Genomic DNA, 23,180 nt, shown 5'->3' on the forward strand with positions numbered 1-23,180 from the left:
GCAAAGTGTGTCCCATTGAGACTTCTCATCAATGCATTAGAGCAGGTAACCCCGACTGAGAAGCAGTAGTTAAAACAGAAGGGATGTTTCGGTCTACATGTTCAGCCCGAGATAGTTTGAGCTCTGTAATTAAAACCGGAGGAGCTTAATTTATCTAGTGCTTCCTCGAGTAGTCAACATACCGAGATGATTTTTTGCATAGGCCTGATAAAGACGTGGGTGGCCAACGTCTCAGTTTTGCATCCATTGGAATTATTTTTGCTGACTTCAAGGAGATAAAATGGCTGTGAGGAGACTTGCACAGGATGTGGCAGTTCAACAGAAAGCATACTATTGAGATGGCTGAAAAGTCTGTTGGGGATTTGTTCCAGATTACAGCTGTCTCCATAATATAGTTTTATAGAATATCAGCTCTTTTGGCTCCCAGGTGAAGTTCTACCACCAAGTGTGACTGTAATACAGGATACAGGAGGGAGGAATGTTTCCAAAGGGACGAGCTGTACATATCTTAGCACGTGGTTTCCCCATCAAGAGAAATAAACAAAAAAAAAAAAAAAAAAAAAGGGGGGGGGGGGGACTATGGAGAGAAAAATAAACTAAATGGGAGTGTTTTGTGCTGAAAAAAAAATAAAGCAATAGGTGGTCAATAATTAAGAAAGGCTCAACAAAAATAGGAAGCAACAGAAAACATCCCTGTTAAATAACTTTTGTTCAACCAAGATGCATTTAAGAGATCGAACTTCGCCGATACATTAAGACCTCAGTCTGTTAGCTTGTGTTCTTTCGAGCAAAGATCTGGATTTGTAGATAGTGTTGTCAGTTAATTACAGGCTTTCCAAAAAGGCCACAAGTTTGTTTTAAGACAGAGCAACACTGCGCGCGCGCTGAAGTAGTTGTTATTTTTTGTTTAGTCAGAACGGAATTAGGCACACGTTTACCGTAAACAATTTGTTAAAGTAGAAATGGAAAGCAACATGGCAATACTGAAGTGGCGTAACATCCTATGACGGTACTCTACAAAAAGCGTTTATCCAATTGTTTGGTTCTGGTCTGTAAAAATAGAAACGGGATGCAACAAGAGGTTGCCATTGGAGTGTGACAGCTGTGCAGTTTCAGGTTTGACCCACTTGGTTTAAAAACCCCTCTGTGGGTGAATCAACATGCTGTTAATATCAGAGATACACAGAGATTCTGATTTATGATCCGGAGCAGGTAAACATTGTAGCACAGATACTGATAATAGCCCGGTGATATTTACCCATGTTATGTGGGATAGAGTAACATCTGCCAGAATAAAGCAGCATATGTTGATTATATCCAGTTTACTGTGTTAGGCATTTAAAACCGTAGTTAACCAGGAGAGTACGCTTAGTATTCGTATTAGGGACTCACTATTTGTAAACATGCTCCTTGGTTCTTTTTTCCTTAAAGTTTCCTGTAAGCACAATAATTGAGAGGCAAATGGGCTGGGCCGTTTTTCAGCACTTAAAAACAACTGTAGCAGCATTTTTCTTCTAATGAACAAAACGTTTGAGATGTAGATCTAAAATAACTTTTTCCCCAAAATCAAGCATTATGTATCTAGTGGAATTCAAAGTACATTTAAAATTTTTGATAAAAAATAGGTAGTCAGAAACTGATAGATAGATGCTTCAGGGAGAAGAAAATGTAAATCAAAAAATATGATGAGCAAAATATATATATATATATAAATATACATATCCCGCCCCACCCAATGCTACACAGAGGGTTTTTTCCAACCCTCCCATTGATCAATCAATCAGTAATGGAAGAAGACTTCACATAAGCAGGCACATGAACGGGCTGACACCCCGAACCCATGCCCTAAATACAGATCATTCCTAATTCACCTATTATTCCTCACCTTTGTCAGCCAAACACCAGCTTGGACAAAACAAGGGGGAGGTGACACACTTAGACACTGATTCAGGGTCAGTTTTGTAATTTCCCCACAGATGTTGTGAATTGGAAGTGTCGGGGAGGCTGAACCCCAATCAGCCATCAAAGTAAATGGATTAAAAATCACATGTTGCGGAGCTGAATGGCCTGTGTGACCGGGGACAGGCACACAGGGCAGAGAGCATCTGGACCCTGGCATATATGGGTGGCACAATCTAGACAGAAGAGGTTATGGCCGCAGGGAACCAAGGCAGCGATCACCTGGTTATCCATACAGTGGATGCATATCTCCTGCCCTCTGCCTGCTGATCCGAGCCCTGGTCGATAGAGGAGAGAGGATTCAGGAGGGGAGGAGGAGGAGGCGGTGCTTTCACTGGAAGAGGAGAAGGCCGAGCTGTAAGAGGGGAACCTGTGGGCGTCGAGGGTCCCAGCCGAGCCAAAAGGCCCTCGGTTAACTCGCTGGGCCTGAGGGTGCTCCAAAGATTCTGTCCCAGAGAAAGTTGGAGAGAGCCGGGGGGTCCCAGGCTGACTGGTCTGTAGACATTAATGAAAACAGTCATTTGATAGAATAACCAAATAGCAGTTTAGGATTCAAACAAATGTTTCTTAAATGTATTATTCAATGTCAGGGATCATTGATCATTATCTGGGCTGTCAGTGTCCCTGTGATTTAGTCCTTGTTCTTTTAAGAAAAGGAGCATAGGTTCCCAGTAGATACAAATGGCAAATGCCAAAAATGAGACATCTTTGTGAATTTGTGGAGCACTACCAGCTGCCTGCGTCAAGGTCTGGGTTTACATTCCTGTGACTCAATGAAATAAGCCAGCTCAGAGGATTTATGAAAAGCAGCAGAGACAGGAGTGTGATCTTCAATATTAACGAGCCTTCACAATGGTAAACTGTGATAGCGAGGCACAAGCCAATCTGGTGTGTGGCTGATTTGTACGTACCTCGAGATCACCTGCACATGCCAATCTGGTTGACTTGGGTCTAATGTTTGGCTAATTCTCAGAGTACATGATCAAAATAAATAACTATTTGCGTATACGTTAGAAAAGCAATTGTTATGTCATTATGTATGTAAAAGAAAATCACAGTTTTGATACTTTTGTACCAAGCACCCAAATTGTCTAGGAAAAAAAAAAAGGTAGGCAAAAGCTTCAGCTTAAATTGTTTTAAACTGTGGGATGGTCATAACAGGAGACCATAAACTTTATGCACCCGTTTAAGTCACCTACCTGAGATTGACGTGGATCAAAGGTCTGGGGGGGCTGGTGGTCCACATAGGGGCTCCAGATTTGTGGCTGCGCAGCAGGGTGCGAGGCTTGGGCAGTGGAGATGGTTAGCGGGTCAAATCCTGAGGACGAGCCTCCACCTCCCAGGGTGACCAGCTCATCAGACCCCACAGGGAGAAGGCTATCGCCAAACCAGAAACTTGTACTGGAGCCATTACTGTTGTTGTTGTTGTTAGCATTGGCATTAAACTGGCAGGTTGGGCTTAAATCTGCAACCCGGTTACCATTACCGCTGCCATAGACAGAATCAGCTGAGCTGGAGCCGCTGCCCAGGGAACTGGAGCTGTCGTTGCGGTAGGTGGAAGACATCCTGACACCACTGTTAATATTGCTATTTATTCGCTGAGTACCGTTGATGCTCACTGGCAGCACGCCACCACCACTGGGGGATGATGCACCTGCATGAAGCCACCCGGCGTCCGCCAGCCCAGCCTGTGCTGCAGAATTTTCAAAGCCGACGTCTGTCCCGTTGAATTGAAAGTCATTGTTGTCTACACCAGGAGCCTCGATGCCTCCGCAGGTCCCCGTGCGGAGGGCGATGTGAGCCTCTATCTCATCCCTCGCCCGGTCCACGTTCTCCGGCATCCCGGTGACCTCGAACACTGGCTCTTTGTCACGACTTGGCGTCACGATGTAGGTGTGGGTCTGTTGCTGAATACGTTTGATGGTGGCTCCTGAAAGATATGACCAGACCAAGACCCCTTGTACTTTAACGTTTGTCAGTTGAACGCCAAGTTTAAATAACTGCTCTGGTCACATGGCTACGAGAGTGCCTAGGGGTTCACCATAAAATGTAGTTTGACGCATGACCATTCCTTTAGAAAAATGTACTTCATTGCGGCTTCCTAACTGCAGTTTGACCTGAGCGCGTCAAATTGACAAATAAGCCCAAATCAAGTAAAACTAAGGACTGCACCGACACATTAATAGCATTCAATATTTTACGTAAAGACACTTGATTTTTCTGAGTTCTGAAAGAAAGAAACACAGCTGTGAAATAATTATAGCACTGAACTGCAGGCTGTCTTGGTGACTCAGCTGGCTAAAGTGCATACCACCTAACCACAACTCCATGAGATTACGCCTCGACTAGGAACCCTTTAAAATGTCATAACTATATCTATCTATACAATATTAATGTGTCACAATGAATGGGCAAGTAAGGATGCTTTATCTTAATGCTTTTAAAAACCAAATAATAAATTAAAATTCCACCCTGCCGACTTGCTTCCGTTTGTGTGGCACAGTGTTTCCACACAATTTCCACATTTATTGTCATTTTGAATTGTTACCTCACCATCTCCAGCCTAATGGCACATGGTTGAGAACCACTGCACTTCAGTTTACAAATCAACGCCAGGACTTTGACACTGAGGTGGTAATATCAACAGGGCAAGGGCTTAAAGGCTTGGTGAGAACAAATTTTAAATATATTTTAAATATAGTGCCTTATTATAAATACTAGCTGTTCCTTACATTTGTAAAATCAAAGCAGAAATCTTAGATCAACGACCAAAATTCAGCACACCTGTTTTACAAGATTGTTTTTCCCCCTTTAATGTTAAAAATCAGAGCTAATGCCAAAGCTGAAATCTGATGAACTCTCTTTACAACATGATAAAAACACCCACCTTTGGGACCCACGACCAGCCCTACGACACGATATGGTACCCGCACCTATATGGTTGAAATAACACATGGTTACTATACACACGCACTTTAAATGACGGACACAAAAACAAAAAATTCAGAGAGCCTCCTTTATAGAACAAATGTGCTTGGAGGTTAACAAACACGAGACTTAGTTTTTTAAATGACTGCAATTATTGTGATTCACTGCATTAGAATGTCTGTTTCATATATTTAACACTGAACAACACTATGCCAATTATCAAAGTAGCTGACCTGAATGGTTGTCTGTCCAGGTAGAGAGGGGGCCCCTGGGCTGGTCGCAGCAGCCAGAGGGCCCGCCTTATTTCGAGAGGCTCTAATGAGGGAGAAGTGCTCGGCTGCAGACAGGATCTCCCTCTTGGCCATGGCTACATCTTCCTTGCGCCCCGTCACAACAAAGAGAGGCTGCTCTCCCCTCACTGGTGTCTTAATGTAGGTGTTGGTCTTGGCCCGAAGCGCCTTTATCTTACAGCCTGTGAGTGAATAAGACGAGAAAAGACAGGGAAACGTTACTACACTTTAAAAAATGTACCACATTACATCACATACCTATGCCATTAAACTGATAAACGATTATGACATATGCAATCTCAGTTTCCAGTAACGCATGCCATTTAAAGGTTGCATGGATTATACATTATATATTCCTTTCAGCTGTGGTTGAGAGTCCAGAGCCATTTCCTGTTGTTGTCAACACTGCAGTCTGTGCACCCTCCCCCACCTGGTCTCAAAGACGACACAATAACAGTCTCTACCACTGAATTATGGAGAGTTTATGTTAAAAAACAGATAAAGGCGCCGGACACGTATAAAGGCCTGTTTGATGTTTGAACTGTAGTCTTGAGTTGTGCCACTGAGCTCACTAAAGCATACAGCTGATGTGGCAAAGCTATGGTGACCCACACTCTGCTCGGCATGCTCTCCTCCGAGACAAAGCCAAGCCTGGTTTAGCACGGCCAGGCACGGCCGGGGACAGGTCCACTGACAAACCAGTAATAATACATAGGAGCTACCAAAGCGAGGAGACGCAGATGGGTTTGCTTGTTCATAAAAGCTGCGATACAAACTTTTGTTCAGGGTGTTGGGCGAGGACAGTGTTGACCCACTTAGGAGGAGAGCTAAGCTAGCTGCTCTGAAGCTAGCCGCTGTTACAGCCACGTATTTAATAGTTAACATCACATTATAATCATTTCATTCTCTTATTATATATATATACACACACATATATATATATATTTGGGCCCGTTTTTGTCTTTGTTCATGTCGTATGTATGCTTCACTTTAAAGCAGACTTAACCATCGAGTTTCTCCTTTTAGTAACTTAATGTTGTTTAATGGACCGAGCCCCAAACCCTCCCGGGTCGACTCACCCTGTCGGCCCACGATCTCTGCGACGTGCTCGGAGCTCGGCACCGCCACACACTCGGTGGTGTTGACGCTCTTCCGCCGGGCCAACAGCGCCGACTCGGCCTCGTAGCCCGGCTCCCCGTACACACCGGGCGGGAGCATCGCCATGCTACCGGCCCCGGCGTCGTCCAGCTCGTCCCCGTTGTACAGCAGGACCGTCTCCATGTGCGGCGGCTCCATCATGGAGGTGCACGGCCCCGGGTGGAGGTGTTGGAGGCGGTGGGCCTGCGCTAGGAGCGAGGAGGAGTCGACGGCGGAGGCTACAACTTCAGGCTCCACGTCCTCGGTCGGCATGTTGTTCACTTCATCTCCCGAGGGCGGCCGATGCAGAGGCTTCAGGTCCAGCACCGTACCGAGGAGGTTGAAGTGGGAGGCCGGGGGCAGCTGCTGGTGGAGGTGGTGGTGGTGGTGGTAGAGGAGGGTCTCGTCTACTTGTTCGGGGGTCTGGCTCTTGGTGCCGTGGTGCTCCTCGAGGCCCATACCGGCGAAAGCGTGCACAAGCGGCGGCGGGACCTCAGACTCTCCCTCGTCGGCCTCCAGCAAAGACGTGCTGCTCGGCATGATGCAAAAGTTGTTCAATGTTGGCGTTAAAACGGGAAATCGATACGAAAAATGAATCAAATTTGTTTTGGTGTACAAAAAGAATTACAGCGACCAGCGCCTGTTGGTTGAAATGTGTGGCTTTTGTTTTGTCTCCCAGCTCTCCATGCAGCCCTCCCTACACTGTAATCTCGTTTACTGGTTCACGCGAGACTTGGTTTGGGGTCAGACGTGTATTCACAACTGTCAGGAGGACGCACTCAGGGCGCATCCTGCAGTGGTGTTGTGTGATGAGAGTAATTATAAAATATATTATATTTATATTTATATATATATATAATATTATAAAAAATTAATACATCTATTGGTGCCCATCTGCCGTGGGATACACAGCCCAGAAGCATTGGGTAAATAATTCAGTGAGGCCTAAGAGACAACAATTGTTGATCTCTACACAGATTTGTAGATTTTTGTGGGAGATAAAAAGAAAAACACAGAAATGGGTAGGGAAGTTTTATGACAAGGTTAATATTTGTGCCAAAGGCAATGAATTAGCTAGTGCAGAAGCAGTTAATAGACCAATGCCTGACCAGGTATTGATCCCCATGGGGGAAATTCAGGGCCCAAAGGTGCTGTTCCTCTGATTTATACAAGATGCTGATTTGATGAAAACTGAGTAGGACCATTACTTCATCGGGCACAACATTCGCCAACTGGCTTTACAGGACAAATCAATCTTGCATACAACAGCGAGCTTCCAGGGAGTTTGTTTGCCAATTTCACAGTCTTTTAAATAACTGGTTGTCCAACTGAGCAACAAGCTGGAGAAGTCTGATAGCACACATGCCCTCCACAGGAAGGAACTGAAGAGAACTTTTGAGTCTTTGGGCACCACACATTTGATGACTCTGTGGTGGCAACAACTATCCTCTATGCCAGTGGTTCTCAACCTTTTTTCAGTGATGTACCCCCTGTGAAATACCTTTTTAGCCAAGTACCCCCTAACCAGCGCAAAGCATTTTTGGTTGAAAAAAAGATGTAATACTAAGCGCTCTGCCATCAGTGTCTGATTTATTAAACTGGCAACACTGACGATTGCATTGTTGCATTAAATTCAGTTTATGAACTTACACTTATATTTTATATTTTATTGAATATTTATTAAATAACTATTTTTAAAGGATTTTTGAATGGATGCTAATTTTAAATATATTTTTTAAATATGCTATCCTTGGGTGTATGGTTGACTCAATTTAGAAAATGAGACAGAAGGGGATTTTCATGGACAAAACATCCCACTACCTATCGGAAACCCTCAGAGATTTGTATTAGAATATATAAAACGCATCAAGAGACAACCTGTTGTCTCATGACCACAAACATTTCATCAATCTGATGAAAAAGGTATCATAGAATCTGATACCCAATCAGTTCTTACAAGCAGATGCCTTTGCATGTCATGAGTCATATAAAACAGTGGTCCTTACATAAGTTTGGCCACTGCCAAGAAATTATGTCATAACTGGAAATTATATCAAATGATGCTGATTATTATTCAGGACTTTTGCTGCAATTAGTAAGGTTTTGTATTTGCGGATTATCCGTTGTGTCAAATATGTTTTATTTTGTGGTATCGTGTTAACTGCTATATAAAACATGATTTTCAGATGCAGTAAATGATCTAAACACAGTCTTTTAACTAGCAGCCACGTTGGTGTGCATCGTAAAAGGAGGATACGCTCCTCACGTATGAGGACGTGGCCCACGTGACATCGTAAGCTCCTCCTCCCATTACTCGACCAATGAGAGAGCGCAGGGGGCGGGCCTTATCTGATGACAGCCAATGCCGTATCACGTTTGTAATACGTTACTTAGCATTAGTCGCATCCGGTTGAGCCCTTCGAGGTGAGTAGCTAATGCTGAATTGGATAAAATAATAAATTAGGAAATCTTAATGTTTGAATTGATTTCTACTTGCGTGGCCATACGACACTAATACACGAGCCATGATAAAATGTTACAAATCGGTCGTGACCTTCTGTCTCTAAAGTACAAGGCTAGCAGTAGGCCAGTTAGCTTAAAGCTAACAGCTTGTCGCTGATGTCAATGTCCGGGTTTGCTTTGTCACCATTTCTTGTCTCTTTGCTTCCCATTCTATTGAATTAAGTTGTTGTCTGCTGATGTTAACTTCAGCAGGTCCGCTCGGGTTTTTAGTTTGAAGCTTGGCTCTCGGTCTCCAGGATGTACGGGTCGTTCCGGGTGCTGCTGCAGGTGCTATCGGCCCAGCTGCTCTGCGTGTGGGTGCTGGGCTCCGAGCTAACGTTTGAGCTACCAGACAACGCCAAGCAGTGCTTCTACGAGGACATCATCATCGGCACCAAGTGCACACTGGAGTTTCAGGTGCGTGGGTCGTCTTTAGGGCCAAATGGTCAGCCCTCAACCCCGAGCTAATCTTTACTGATGGGAAGTGGTCATTTTTAAGCTGTAGGTCTGAGTCAAGACTGTCTGCTGCAAAGGAAGCCGTTATCTTGATTGGTGGTTATATATGGCAGTCTTTCTAAGATATAAACAACAAACCTTTCAAATGTTCTTTGGAACATTTTTCCTCATAGTATTTATTGATGCATAAAGCGTTGTTTGCTCAAACAGGTCGATTTTGTCTACATAAACAAAATGTCTATATCTATGGGTACCATCATATACAACATCATTATAAATGTTACACCAGTATGCTTATTTATTGGGGTCATGTTATTACAATATAAACTATATGTATTTTCATATAAATCTGTGAGTGGCAGTTTGTATGTGTTTTTCTTTGTTGCAAATGTCCTGCAGTATATCAGTTTTTTTTTTTTTGCTCCTAGCTGAAGTTATAATTGTTTGCCTTAAATAATTTTATAGCAAAAATTAAAACCAATCCAGTATTACTGATAAACATAGATTCTTCATTTGCCCTAGAGAGAGCTATATTTGGCCTTTTAACTTGGATTAAACAAGGCCACTATGTTGTCTCTCTTTTCTGGGGATAAGTAATTATTCATTATATTGTTGATGAAAAAAGGGTCAAAAAATGCCAAAGATCATATTTTGTATATTTCTCTTCACACCAGTCACATTTGAAAAATTAGATAATTAAAAACATATGTTTTAGGCAACTAATGTGTTTTAGTTAAATACCACATTTGACTGATTTTGGATGTGAAAATCATGACATGTGTTTGTCCACATCCTCTTACTAATACTTCACACAATGCAAGATGGCTTTAAAAAAGAAAAATTAAATATTGTGTCAGTGAATAGATGGTCTTTCCGTTTTTATATTTTCCCAGGTGGTGACCGGTGGCCATTATGACGTGGACTGTCGTTTGGAAGACCCAGAAGGCACTACACTGTACAAAGAGATGAAGAAGCAATATGACAGCTTTACCTTCACAGCAGCCAAGAATGGCACCTACAAGTTCTGCTTCAGTAACGAATTCTCCACCTTTACGCACAAGACCGTGTACTTTGACTTCCAGGTTGGCGATGACCCTCCACTCTTCCCCAATGAGAACAGAGTCACTGCTCTCACTCAGGTAAGCTGTGTGCGCGAGGATGCCCACGCTTTTGCATGTTTGTGTGTGAGCTAATGGATGTTTCTTTAGGTTTCTCTAAGTTTTAAAAAGTATATGGCGTACAATTGTATCCATGCTTTTTGTTTTGCTTTGTTTAATTCTGACATGAACCCAATTATTTTATTCTTTATTTCTTTTATTCAAATCAAATTTATTTTTAAGATATTCAACCTTTGTTTCATTATAATGCATTTAATACTTGACTTCTTTTTAAACGGCGCATCTATAAAGAAAATAAAGTAGTCCATAAATATGAGTTATTTTTGCTTCTCCACAGTACATTTTGTTTGTCTGCCCTCAGAGAATACGACAACAAACAGCGTGTTGAGCGTAATTGCCTTTCTATTTGCTCATAGCTCACACGGTGCCACACGAGGGGATAAACAAAGTTTAACACCTTTGTAGTTCCTGGTTCCCATTAGTAGAAATAGTTTTGTGACTTTTGGGAATTCCCAGCATAGCTCTACCCAATATTAACCTGCAAAGAGGTTTAAACTGCTGTAATGTGCTGCACTATTCAGAGTTTGAACCAGGATGGACATGTTTTTAAGTTTGTTTTATTCAGGCCAAATAACAGAAAAACATATTCTTGCGTAGTGTGTACTGCAAGATGAACATGTAGTCAGAAAAAGTGAACCACACTTAACCCTTGATCATAACTTTGAAGGCTTTTTCAGTATCCACTACACCAAGTTGTGGTTTCATATTTTTGTGATCAGATCAAAAGTATTTTTAAGAAATATAGTGGACAAGGAACTACTTCAGCTAGTAAAATATTTTTTTGCAGCCCAAGTTCCCTCTAGCTTGTTTAGTTAAAGTTAGAATGTGTTATTCTTGTAGGTTGGTCAATCATTAATCTCCAGCAACAGTTAAATAACTGATGTCTTGGCGTTCCTTTTTTTTTTTTTTTTTTTTTTTTTTTTTTTTACCATTTCCAGATGGAATCAGCTTGCGTGTCGATCCATGAGGCCCTGAAGTCGGTCATCGACTACCAGACTCACTTCCGCCTCCGTGAGGCACAGGGACGCAGTAGGGCTGAGGACCTCAACACCCGTGTTGCATTCTGGTCCATCGGCGAGGCCATTATACTTCTGGTGGTCAGCATCAGTCAGGTGGTCTTGCTGAGAAGCTTCTTCTCTGACAGGAAGACCACAACTACACGTGTCGGATCGTAACAGTCTTTGAGCCCCGGGATCCGATTCTCCACTTTCTTTATCCGTACCTGGACACCTGGACCTGTGCATAGAGTAGGTTAGAATATCAGTGCTGACCTGAAATTGGATCATATCAAACTGCCAGGTTGTACGATCTGAAACGCCATCCATATTTAGCACTGATTTTCTTACAAACTTTATGCAAATTAGTCTTGAGCTTAAAGGTTATGTATGTTTAAAATGTTTGAGGGGTAAAAGGAAAAACCTAAAAAACAGGCTTTCTTTTATTGCTTCTAACTATCTGTGTTGGAGGCATTTGAAGGTTAAAGCAGACCTTAAATACTTAAAATATTTGAAATCATTTCTAAATGTGTTCTTATTGTATTTGTGTTCTTTTCTATCCCCCCGTCATCTCAAATGCTCTTTCCCTGAACTCGTCCATCTTTCAGCTCAAACTGTGCACTGAAATAACCAAGAGTGGAATTTCTGACTAAATGTACTCATAATGCAAAGTTATGGATTTGTTTATTTCTTTACGTGCAGAGCATTGGGTCCTTAAAAAAACAACTGGCAAGGATGGAGTTTTACCCCACAAAGGTTAATTTGGTTATGAAAATATGTTTTTTTTTCTTTATTAAACCTCACTGTATTAAGTGAGAGAGTAGATATTGTGTTGTGTTTTTATCAGCTTTTTCATTTTAGACGAGTTATTAGAGTATGCTGTATTTAGAATAAGCCATCCTTGAAGATATTTGTATTTGGTTTGAAGGACTGAAGGCTGGATTTTTCCTTACGGTAAAGTCACGCTTGAGTTTGACCACACCCAGGCGAATTATCTCTTAAAAAAAAAATTAAAATTATCCATGTGGCTCATTTTGGAAGGTAAAAAAGAAATGACGGATATTATTATTTTGTTTGAAAAATGACACATTTTTGGAAATGCCCAATATTTTAAGTGCACCATGTCTTTCACTGGTTCCTTTGTTCTAGCTAGTTCTTCCGTTGCTGTTTAAAGTGTAACAACTTATTTATCTTGTGGGCTGATATTGCTCTTTTGCTTTTATACAGCACTGTTGTAAAATTCATGTTTTGCAGAAAATTGCTTGACTATAAGTAAATTCCAGTAATTTTGAGTTGTAGTTGTAAGTTTAAATGATATTCCCTGACAGCCGACTCAATTCATTTTCCAAAGGAACAGGAAAGAAGATTTAGGCTGCTTAAATCTATTATGGCGCTATATAATATGACATTTGAGACATTTGAGTCTGCAGTTACAGGCTTACTTCAAGCTGGTAGTGTTGCTGCAGCCAGGAATCATGTAGAAAAGTCATTGGGTCCTTCTTTCTCTCACTGTTCACTGATTTGCAAACAAAATCTAACAGCAAATTTAGCTCTTAGACACAGGCATGAAGTCTGACACAGGAAATACCTGAATATAATGTCGTCCTTTTGAATCCACCTGTAGAATTTTTACGTTACACAATGTCAATGAATGTGACTCAGAGCAGAACACCTGGCAAATCTAGCAGACATCTGTTGTAATGTGACATAAATGACATTTTTTATATTCATGACAAAGACAGACTTTTACCCGTAACCCATTGAATGAAACCACAAACAATGAATTTATAGTTTGGTCTTGTTTCATGGTCATAACTGGTTCTAGAGACATGTTTTTATTTTATTCATGTATTGGTTCTGGTTTGGCTTTGCTTTCTCTCTGCATGCTTTTCTCATCAACATAATGTTCGTCAGTTTTGGTAGGTGGTGAAGGGTTGGCATTTCAGTTTTAGCTTTATGCGCTGACCGGTCATTTTTGGAATAGAGCTGCAATGATTAATCGATGAGTTGTCGACTATTAAATTAAACGTCAACTATTTTGCTAAACAATTTATTGGTTTGAATAATTGTTTAAGAAAGAATAAAAATGAATGCAGTTTCTTAAATGTGAATATTTTCTGGTTTCTTTAATCCTCTATGACAGTAAATTGAATATCCTTGATTTAGGCTTTGGGAAGCACTGATCAACATTTTTCACCATTTTATAGACCAAAAAACCAATTAATTAATCCAGAAATAATGAACAGATTTAGCAATGTAATCGTTAGTTGCAGCCCTATTTTAGAAACAAATTCAGCTCTGATGCATTCTGGCAACTGTTAAAGTTATTGAGATGGCTGAATATTGTTGTTTTTGTTCAAATGTCGAGGTTTTTTTTTTTATTAGTCATTAATAAACACTCGCTTTTCAGTGAGGGATGACGTGTTTTAACGTCTCCTCTGGTCATGCTTATTTTATCCTGCAGGGAGAGATATAGTCAAGGCCATCACAGTCATATTTGCACCCACACAATATTTACCCCCAAAAATATAGATACATAGAAGGCATTTTAAGAAGTCACTTGACGTTGGTTTCTCTTTACATGGTAATCATTTATTTATGAAATCCAAGCTTCCTAAAAAGCAGCATTCTCCTCTTGTCGTTTCTTATTAACTACGTCACAGTCTGCCGGCTCTGTGATTGGTCGTTCACACACGTCAATCATTTGCGCGAGTGGAGAAAAAAGACTGCGTTGGATTTGCTATCTGACAGAAACTGAGTCGTGATCATCCGGTGGAGCCGTGGGTGGAGAGCCTCGCTGTTTACCTTCCCCTTCGCTGAGATTACCGTCGTGCCAGCTTGCTGAGAGGCTTTACGGACGACTGATGCTGGCCGTGTCGGGGGGATAACGTCCGCTAACGTCGCTTGTTCGCCGACGTGTTCGTGAGCACCGGGGATGTCGCCCGATTGTTTCGCCGAACAAGAACCCCGACGTCGTTCGCCCAGGCTAGGCTAACAGCAGCGCGACGGGACGGGCGGGGGTGGATTTCAGTATCTCGGCCCTCGGGAAGCGAACATAAATAACCTCAGTCAGGGGTGTGATGTGGAACAATGACGAGCACAGCAAGCGGGTCTGACGGGGCCGAGGGGCGGACGCGTCGGGGGCTGAGTATCGGTTGAACGGAGCGGTGTCGCGTCAGTTCGGCTAAGCGAAGCTAGTCGGTTTAGCCAGTCGTCCGATCAAGGAAGTCGACCAGCCGCCTCGCTAACCCAGCGACACATGCATTACTGGACCAAGGGTCGCCTCAAACGTCTGCGTTAACTGGGTGGAGAGTCGGGTTGGCTACACAGCTGGGGCGAACTACCGTCGGCTGGTTTACCGCTAGCGTCTTGTAAACAAAGGGTCCCGAGCTCCACCTGTCCCAGACACGTGACCCCTCGAGCCCCCGTGCACCGGTTGTGGTTGCCTTTTTCCCCTCCTTTTTTTTTTTTTTAACAGTGAACCTAACCCCCCCCCTTAACATGGATTTAAAGACGGCGGTGTTCAACGCAGCCCGGGACGGGAAGCTGCGGCTGCTGCAGAAGCTGCTGGAGAACAAAGATGGACACGAGGTGACCAAGATGATGGGCGAGAAGACCAACGGGGCCACTCCGCTGCTCATGGCCTCCCGGTACGGACACCTGGACCTGGTGGAGTACCTGCTGGAGTGCTGCAGCGCTCCCGTGGAGGTGGGCGGCTCGGTCAACTTTGACGGGGAGACCATCGAGGGGGCGCCGCCTCTGTGGGCAGCCTCGGCGGCGGGTCACTTGAAGGTGGTCCAGTCCCTGCTGGGCCACGGAGCTTCTGTCAACAGCACCACCCTGACCAACTCCACCCCTCTGAGAGCGGCGTGCTTCGACGGCCACCTGGACATTGTGAAGTACCTGGTGGAGCACAAGGCAGACCTGGAGGTGGCCAACAGACACGGGCACACGTGTCTCATGATCTCCTGCTACAAAGGACACAAGGAGATCGCACAGTACCTGCTGGAGAGAGGAGCAGATGTCAACAGGAAAAGTGTAAAAGGTCAGTGGGTAGCACACTGGTATCTAGTGGGTAGCACACTGGTATCTAGTGGGTAGCACACTGGTATCTAGTGGGTAGCACACATCTAGTGGCACACTGGTATCTAGTGGGTAGCACACTGGTATCTAGTGGGTAGCACACTGGTATCTAGTGGCATCAAATGACACACATTGGCCTCCTTTTTATTCACACCTACTATGACCCTGAGAAAAGGAAAGTGATTTGATTCTTCAGCTGGGTACAATTCAAAAGAGTTTCAAATGGTTTGAATTCCTTATTTCACAGTAGTGTTGCCCAAAAATCGAGAGAGCAATAGACAGTAAAGGTAGCAAGTGTTTGTTTTTTTTGTTGTTGAATAAATCAGGGGGGAAAAAAGATTATATAGCAAACAGGTTAAAATACCCTCGCACACTGGAGGTGATTATACAGATGCATGTACACATCACAATAAGCAGTTAATTAAATGAGAGAGCCATCAAATCATTTGCATGTTTCCATGTAAAATGACTGGACAGAATAACATGAACGTCTGGTTTCACAATGGAAAGCTGTGATGAGGAGTATGTCAGCTGGGACTGCTTTCCGTGGGTGTGTCATAAGCTCTCCTTGATTGTTGTTCTATGAGTACATGAAAACCAGTGTCCATTTGTTTTTGGTAACCGCACACCGGAATGCTTCAACAGAAATGCATTAAAGTGATATCCTGCATTAAATAATGTTGTGTATCAAACAGTTGAATCCAAAATCCAGTTGATTTCAAAATTGACCAGTTCTCATGGTTGGAAATGATCAGTTTGCCCTGAACACATACCATCAACTATAGTCTACTTCTCCTCTGACAATCAGCATTCTAAGTGTGTTTCAAATGATTATACTCTCAGAATGTGTTAATGTGTTACACTACGTATGTGTTATTGTCATGCAAGTCTCTGTTAAACTTGCAAGCAGTATTAGCATTTTTGGTTGACATTCAATTCATTCACTTAAGCCCAAACACCAAAGTCAAGACAGTTCTCCTGAGCAGTAGAAGAAAAAGAGGCAGGTGCTCTATCGTGAACAAACCAATCTTGCTTTTCAGTATCGTGTGGTGATTAAGGTGAAACGCCGTCTTACTAATGCATTCTTGTTATGGCCTTTCCCATAACAGCTGAACCAACAGGAAGGAGTACATTTCTAGTATTGGATATGAGGTGGCAAGTTACCAGAAACATGGACCTTGTGTTGATGGAGGAAGGCAAGCTAATTTGTAAATTATTTTTTGAGGAAACTACAATCACAGCTGATTTGAATTGCCTAAAAGGCTGCAGTCTGCTCTCTTCCTTCCCATACCAACCAACATGTATTTATTAAATTACTTCAGTACAACACCTGTTAGTGAGGTGTCCTCCTCATTTTAGCTAGAAGTTGCCTGAATTCAGTCTGGAAGGGCATAATGAGTATTCAGACTAATCACTGGCTTTGGAAAGGATTTCCTTAGTTTATGGATTAACTTGTTTTGTTAGTGGAGGTGAATGTATCATCCATAAATCCAGAGCTCAACATGTATCCTTCCCCATGTAAAACTATCGATGTTAAAGATATTCCCCCAGAAAAGGTGTCAATCTGGTTTAGAGGAAGGTCCAAGAGGCTTTGTGGTATATATTTGCAACAAAGCCTCTTGGACCTTCCTCTAAACCAGATACAACACAGTGATTAAAATGGTATGTAATTCTTTTGTAGCATTGAAAGCATTTAGCCAATCCAAAAGCACTTTAACAAGAAGAAAACAGAGTATAAATAATGGTTAATCCCTGACTAACCCTGTCTGGTCTGCTTGAGTATGGATTAACTTTAGTGTACCTTGGTTTAGTGAGAGCGCTTAGGTTAAACACAAGTGAAAGCAGCATTACACAAGTGTTACATTGGCATGAAAGGCTGGTAAGGATATCCATGAAGTTTTATTTATTAGGTGGGTTGACTTGATTTCTTGAAGAACCAGCTGTGGAAAAAACACTGTTTTTGTTGATGATTTACCCTGATTTCCAAGGTCTTATTTACCTTTTTAAAAGAAAAGTTTGCAGGACAAGGATTGCCAAGACATACCTAGGTATAGTTGTATCCTACCTCCCATAGTTTAGCATTCAATAAGAAACCACTCAGCGTTGAACCATGCTCATTAGTATTACTCACAAGGGTTTGTCTGCATGCATAAGGTCTTCTTGCTCTACGTATGAAACGTTCAAAAGATCAAGTCAGTGGGCGACTAAAGTACACTATTAAAGGGACCCTACTGCAGGAACTTACTGTTTAGAGTTGCTGTATTTAAAACAACCCAGGACTCGGATTGCCATTTTGAATGTTTTCAGTGAAGAATAATCTTAAATTATAGTTAAAAATGTGCTCAATCATGTGTTGATGGCTGTTTAATATACCACCATGTCTTAAATCTCACTAGATTTAACCTATACTCTTAGCAGGCTAGACAATTCACACTTGAATCATCGAATGGAAGTGAGCGTTTAACAGATGAATTATATGATGGCAGCTTCCACAAAAAACCCTGCTACCAGCTGATCTGCAGCCATTGCGAATATATTCCTAGAGAAAGGACAGTGTCCAGGGTAAATAAGCTAACTTCTGGCTTTGCTGTATATCTTTAGGTCTCAATGTAGAAACAATAAGAATGTTTACTGGATGTATTTTTGTGATACTAAATCTAATAACATTATAGTTAATAACAGCCTGTTTGCAAAGCTGGTTGCTTTAAAGCGTGTCTTTGTTATCACAAATGCTGTGGCTCAGCTGGAGTTTGCCATTAGCACATGGCACTAATGCTATGTGCTAATGGTACCTCTTCCTCTGGCATCAAGATTTACAATCTTCAATTAAATGTATATGCACAACATTTAGCATTCCTTGTTTATCACCATAAATGGTCAATTGTTCACAGGCAACACAGCGCTTCATGACTGTGCAGAGTCGGGCAGTCTTGAGATCATGAGGATGTTACTGCAGTTTGGAGCATCCATGGAGCAGGACGGTTACGGCATGACGCCTCTGCTGTCTGCGAGCGTCACAGGCCACACTAACATCGTAGACGACCTCACGACGCACCAACAGGTAAACGGTTTCTGTCTCTTTACAATAGAGAGTTTGTCTGTATGGATGTGTGTGAGGCGAGGGTTATAATGTTTTCTCTATTGAATATTTCTCTTTGAAAAATACATGACAAAATGATGTTCTTTTCTTTTCAGACAAGCCACACAGAGCGCATCGATGCCCTGGAGCTCTTGGGAGCCACATTTGTAGACAAGAAGAGAGATCTGCTCGGAGCATTAAAATACTGGAAGAGAGCCATGGACCTCAGGTACCTGGACAGTAACAACATTGTCCATAAACCAGAAGCCAAGCAGCTGATCATGGCATACGACTACGCCAGGGAGGTGAGTTTTAGTTTGAGCTGTGTTTTTTCACCCCAGAGTGATTCCGCATTGCATTTAATGCTCTAATAATAGGTTTTATTATTGCTGACGTGGTCGTAATTTGGTGAAGACAGCACAGAGTTTAGCAGGATGACTGCTCTTAAATTCACTGCTCACAAAAAACCTTGAAAGTTGTATTCTAGTCTTTTTTTTTACTGGGAGACAAAGGCTGCATTTTTTTTGTTTTCTGTGAGGAAATGGAACAAAGGAAACCAGACATTTAGGGCTGTGCCTTTTTTATTCATTTTTTTTTTTTTTTTTTTTTTTTTTTAAGAAAAAAACGGGTAACTGTAAACTACCAAAATGGCTCCACCCTGCCATTGTCTTGACGCTGTGATCCTCTTCCTAGGTAACAAACGGAGAGGAGCTGGATGGGCTGATATCTGACCCAGATGAGATGCGCATGCAGGCACTGCTCATCCGTGAAAGAATCCTCGGCCCACAACATCCAGACACGTCTTATTACATCCGTTACCGAGGTGCCGTCTACGCTGACTCTGGGAACTTTGAGCGCTGTATCAATCTGTGGAAGTATGCATTGGACATGCAGCAGAGCAACCTGGACCCCCTCAGCCCCATGACAGCCTCCAGCCTGCTGTCGTTCGCTGAGCTCTTCTCCTTCATGCTGCAGGACCGAGCCAAAGGGCTCCTGGGGACATCGGTGTCATTTGAGGACTTGATGGGGATCCTTTCCAAGAGTGTGTTGGAGATTGAGCGGGCAGTTACGCAAAATGGACCGATGCCTCCGGACCCTGCCCAGCTCAGCAAGGCCCTGTCAATCATCCTGCACCTCATTTGTCTTTTAGAGAAGGTGCCCTGTACCGCAGAGCAGGACCACTTCAAAAAGGAAACCATCTATAAGTGAGTTTCTGTGTAAATAACTTGTACTGGCAACAATTTGTCTTCAGTGAGGAAAATTCTCTTGGTAGTCTTGTAGAGTGAGGTCACCGACATGTGTTTGAACAATAGAAAATATGCAAGTTTTGAAGGAAATTTTTTGTAACAGTGTTTTTCTTTGACCTTGTTACTAAAAATGTCCCTTTCATGCCCTGCCTTGTATTTACTTTAGTAGTGTGAACTTGCGACAGTCATAACAATTTCATATTCCCTCCCCCCCCCCCCCCCCCCTTTTTTATCAAATAGTCTCTTTGTAAATTTGTGTCAATGCATCACGCACTTAAAGATGTCTAAGCTGAGCCAATAATTCAATCAAACTGTAGGTCCTCGTTGTCAGTTGTGTCCCTCGCTTAGTGCGGGTTACCATGAAGGTTATCGTTCATTGTCACCTTTTTGCTGTCCCTTGCCTAAAAAGTCTTTCCAAATCTTCACAGATTCCTGAAGCTCCAGCCGTGTGGTAAGAACGGCTACAGTCCACTACACTTGGCTGTCGACCGCAACACCACCTGTGTGGGCCGCTATCCCGTCTGCAAGTTCCCCTCCCTCACAGTCGCCTCCATCCTTCTTGAGTGTGGGGCAGATGTGAACAGCCGCGATGAAGATGACAACAGGTCTGTTTGTATTTCTTTTTCTTCCACTTTAGTTTCAGCTCTCATTAATGTTTTTAACCAATATTTCTGTTAATAAGAAACTACATGGTAGACAAGGGTTAGAACTATCATTTTATTTCTTTGAGTGTAAACTGAGAAGGTAAATGGAAATACTTTAAAAGCTTCTCAGTTGCGCCATTGTGACATCCACCAGTTAAACAAGTAACATGAACATGTCAGACCACACCAATGATAACAGCATGTTTTGTAGTATAATCACATTGCGGATCTATTATCTCTTCCAACCCACCAGCCCCCTTCACATAGCCGCTTCCAATGGCCACCCCGACATCATGAACCTGCTGATATCATGCGGGACTCACTTTGACAGCACCAACGCCTTCCAACAAACGGCCTGCGACCTCCTGGACGAGAAGGAGCTGTCCAGAAATATAATCCAGCCCATAAACCACACCACGCTGCAGTGCCTGGCCGCCAGGGCCATCGTCAAGCACAGCCTCGATTACCACGGCAACATCCCTGAGAAACTAGAGGCCTTCGTCTTGCTGCACAGATAATGATTGTGGTGGAGTGGAGGGGAATGGATGGATTAAAAGAGGAGGGGGTGTGATCACATCGAGTGGACTGGACAGGCCGAGGAGCAATATAGTTCAAGGCCTGACCCGCAAGGTGTTTTGACAAGCTGAAAGACACTATTTTTTGGGGTTATGTTTGCAAATACAAGCTGTTTGGAGAGTAAGAACTTGAAGATTTGTGTGAACAAAAATATCCACGTTCAACTAGAAGAAACTGAAAAATGATGGGAGCGAATGGAGGAATGTGTTCCTTCTTTCTTCCTCGGTTTGTTCCTTCATGGAGCCAAAAGCTCTGACTGGTCGCAGCCTGATCCGTGCGGATGTATTTCCAATGCAACATGGACAAACGGTTGTATCTCTGGATGAACTGAGCAAGGGGTTTATGTATTTTTGCTTTAGACAAATTTGATATTTTTTTTTTTGCATATTCCACTATGCTATTTATTGAATAACACTTGAGAGATTTTTCTCCATGCTGGCTCCAACCCAGCGTCAACTTTGCCTGCTTCTCTCTTCTCAAAGTAAGGATTGAGGCATTTCTTCATATGCTGGGACTTCAGGTTATTTTTTTTTGTTCGTCCCCGTCACTGTTGCCAACAGTCATGGACCCTTCCTCAGTCATCATTATTAGTTTTTTTTTTTTTTTTTGTTTTGTTTATTTTGTACTTTTTACAAAACAGTCATCGTCATGCAACTCTGGATATCTGCCAAGTGGTGTGGATTCTAGACTCCTTTGTGGTTCCCACATAAGTGTATAACAAAGCTTTACGAGAGGGGTTAATGTCTGCGAACACCATAAGTGCTTTATTCTTCCTATGCACAGGCTAGGCTGTTGGAAAGAGAGACTGTTGTATTCTGTGCCGGCACTTGTCTGTGCAATATCTCATGAGTTTTTGTGTTTACCTCATTGCTGCCGTTTCCTCCAGTATCCCCTTACTTCACCCAGAGAAGGAAGGGGGGGTGCAAAAAACCATTGTACTGATTGTTGTAAGAAGAGAGAATGAATTTGAGTGATTGTGAATGTTTGTGTGTGTGTGTGTGTGTGAGTGCGACGCAGTGTGTTTCTTGTATGCTGAGTGTTTTTGGAGCTTACACAAAATATTGGGGACAAGAGTTTGGCGACGTGGCACTCATGGAGATTCCACAATGCACATGACTGCCACTAGAAATCACAGCGGCCAAACTCTGTCTACAACCGCTGGAGTGTGCAGGCTTGTACACAGAAGTGACCTCTTAACGTTCATACATGGCCGCAATTTGAATGCCGTCGTTCTTTTTAATAGTCATGATCAAAAAGAAAGAAATATATAGGTAGGTTACCAACATTGGCCCACTGTGCATGTGCAGCAGCAGCATATCAACCAACCAATCACTGCAGAAAACCTTTCATGAGAACTCCTAGACTCCAAACTAGACCACAGCTAGGATAGTTCCGCTCATTTTGTACAACCATCGTCCAATTGTATGAGAACAGAAACGAATTGCAGGACGTACAAGTCAAGTCTCAACGTACAGAATAGTAAAGCTTTGTGAATTATCTTGTTTGCACATTAGCTTTAGATGTGTGGGTTGAAAAAAAGGGCTTTTCATAACTCATAGGATTTCATATTGCAGACTATTTAACCTGACAGTTTGAAACCAGACATGGAAGATGTATGAGGACTCCCAGGGCAACTTGATTTGAATCTGCACTTTATTACAGCGGAGTTTAAGATTTGATATGGCATTAATCAAGTTCATGTCTTAATAACCAGTTTGACAATAAACCCATGTTGCACTTGTGTCCTTGTCCAACTGTCTTTTTTTCTTTATTCTGTCTATTCGTGGGCCTTTTGCCAGAATGGCAGCAAATGTTAAGGTTTCTCTGGTATTTAAACCTTCTTTTTTTTTTTAGGTGTCAATTTTCCATGGCCTATTTAAGATTTTATAAGGAAAAGGGCTGCTTTTAATCCTGACTGAAATCAATATAAAGGTACTTTCAAAATAAAATTCCCCAAGATATAAATTTACGAGTTACAAACAGTTTTTGGCTAAAAATGCATCACCACAAGGTTACCTTTCAACCAGCTGGTTTTGCTGCTTCTGTATCTATTATAATGTCATTAGATTTCCACACTGGTTGAGTCCGGTCTCCGGCTTCTTTCAC

At 42.5% G+C, this 23,180-nt stretch overlaps 3 protein-coding genes across 4 annotated transcripts; 2 read left to right on the forward strand and 1 right to left on the reverse strand.

Moving 5' to 3' along the window:
* Nucleotides 1-541: 541 nt before the first annotated feature.
* On the reverse strand, nucleotides 542-7,004 carry LOC129101769 (RNA-binding protein MEX3B-like). Its single transcript, XM_054611685.1, has 5 exons — nucleotides 6,257-7,004; nucleotides 5,121-5,359; nucleotides 4,847-4,892; nucleotides 3,159-3,889; nucleotides 542-2,454 (listed from the first exon to the last, which is right to left on the reverse strand). The coding sequence occupies exons 1-5, from the start codon at nucleotides 6,852-6,854 to the stop codon at nucleotides 2,044-2,046; spliced, it is 2,025 nt and encodes a 674-aa protein (XP_054467660.1). The 5' UTR covers nucleotides 6,855-7,004; the 3' UTR covers nucleotides 542-2,043.
* A 1,656-nt stretch (nucleotides 7,005-8,660) lies between these two features.
* Nucleotides 8,661-13,556, forward strand: tmed7 (transmembrane p24 trafficking protein 7). Of its 2 annotated transcripts, none has more exons than XM_054610814.1 (4): nucleotides 8,661-8,738; nucleotides 9,027-9,233; nucleotides 10,166-10,411; nucleotides 11,389-13,556. In XM_054610814.1, exons 2-4 carry the CDS (start codon nucleotides 9,075-9,077, stop codon nucleotides 11,623-11,625), a joined length of 642 nt encoding a protein of 213 aa, XP_054466789.1. In that variant the 5' UTR covers nucleotides 8,661-8,738; nucleotides 9,027-9,074; the 3' UTR covers nucleotides 11,626-13,556. The 2 variants fall into 2 exon arrangements, with proteins under 2 accessions (XP_054466789.1, XP_054466790.1); XM_054610815.1 differs by having other exon boundaries at nucleotides 8,670-8,738; nucleotides 9,030-9,233.
* Nucleotides 13,557-14,168: 612 nt separating this feature from the next.
* fem1c (fem-1 homolog c) lies at nucleotides 14,169-22,810 on the forward strand. Its single transcript, XM_054611565.1, has 6 exons — nucleotides 14,169-15,490; nucleotides 18,420-18,589; nucleotides 18,724-18,912; nucleotides 19,301-19,812; nucleotides 20,283-20,459; nucleotides 20,752-22,810. The coding sequence occupies exons 1-6, from the start codon at nucleotides 14,947-14,949 to the stop codon at nucleotides 21,014-21,016; spliced, it is 1,857 nt and encodes a 618-aa protein (XP_054467540.1). The 5' UTR covers nucleotides 14,169-14,946; the 3' UTR covers nucleotides 21,017-22,810.
* The last annotated feature ends 370 nt before the right edge of the window (nucleotides 22,811-23,180 follow it).

This window comes from Anoplopoma fimbria, chromosome 13, assembly GCF_027596085.1.
Source record: "Anoplopoma fimbria isolate UVic2021 breed Golden Eagle Sablefish chromosome 13, Afim_UVic_2022, whole genome shotgun sequence".
NCBI lineage: Eukaryota > Metazoa > Chordata > Actinopteri > Perciformes > Anoplopomatidae > Anoplopoma > Anoplopoma fimbria.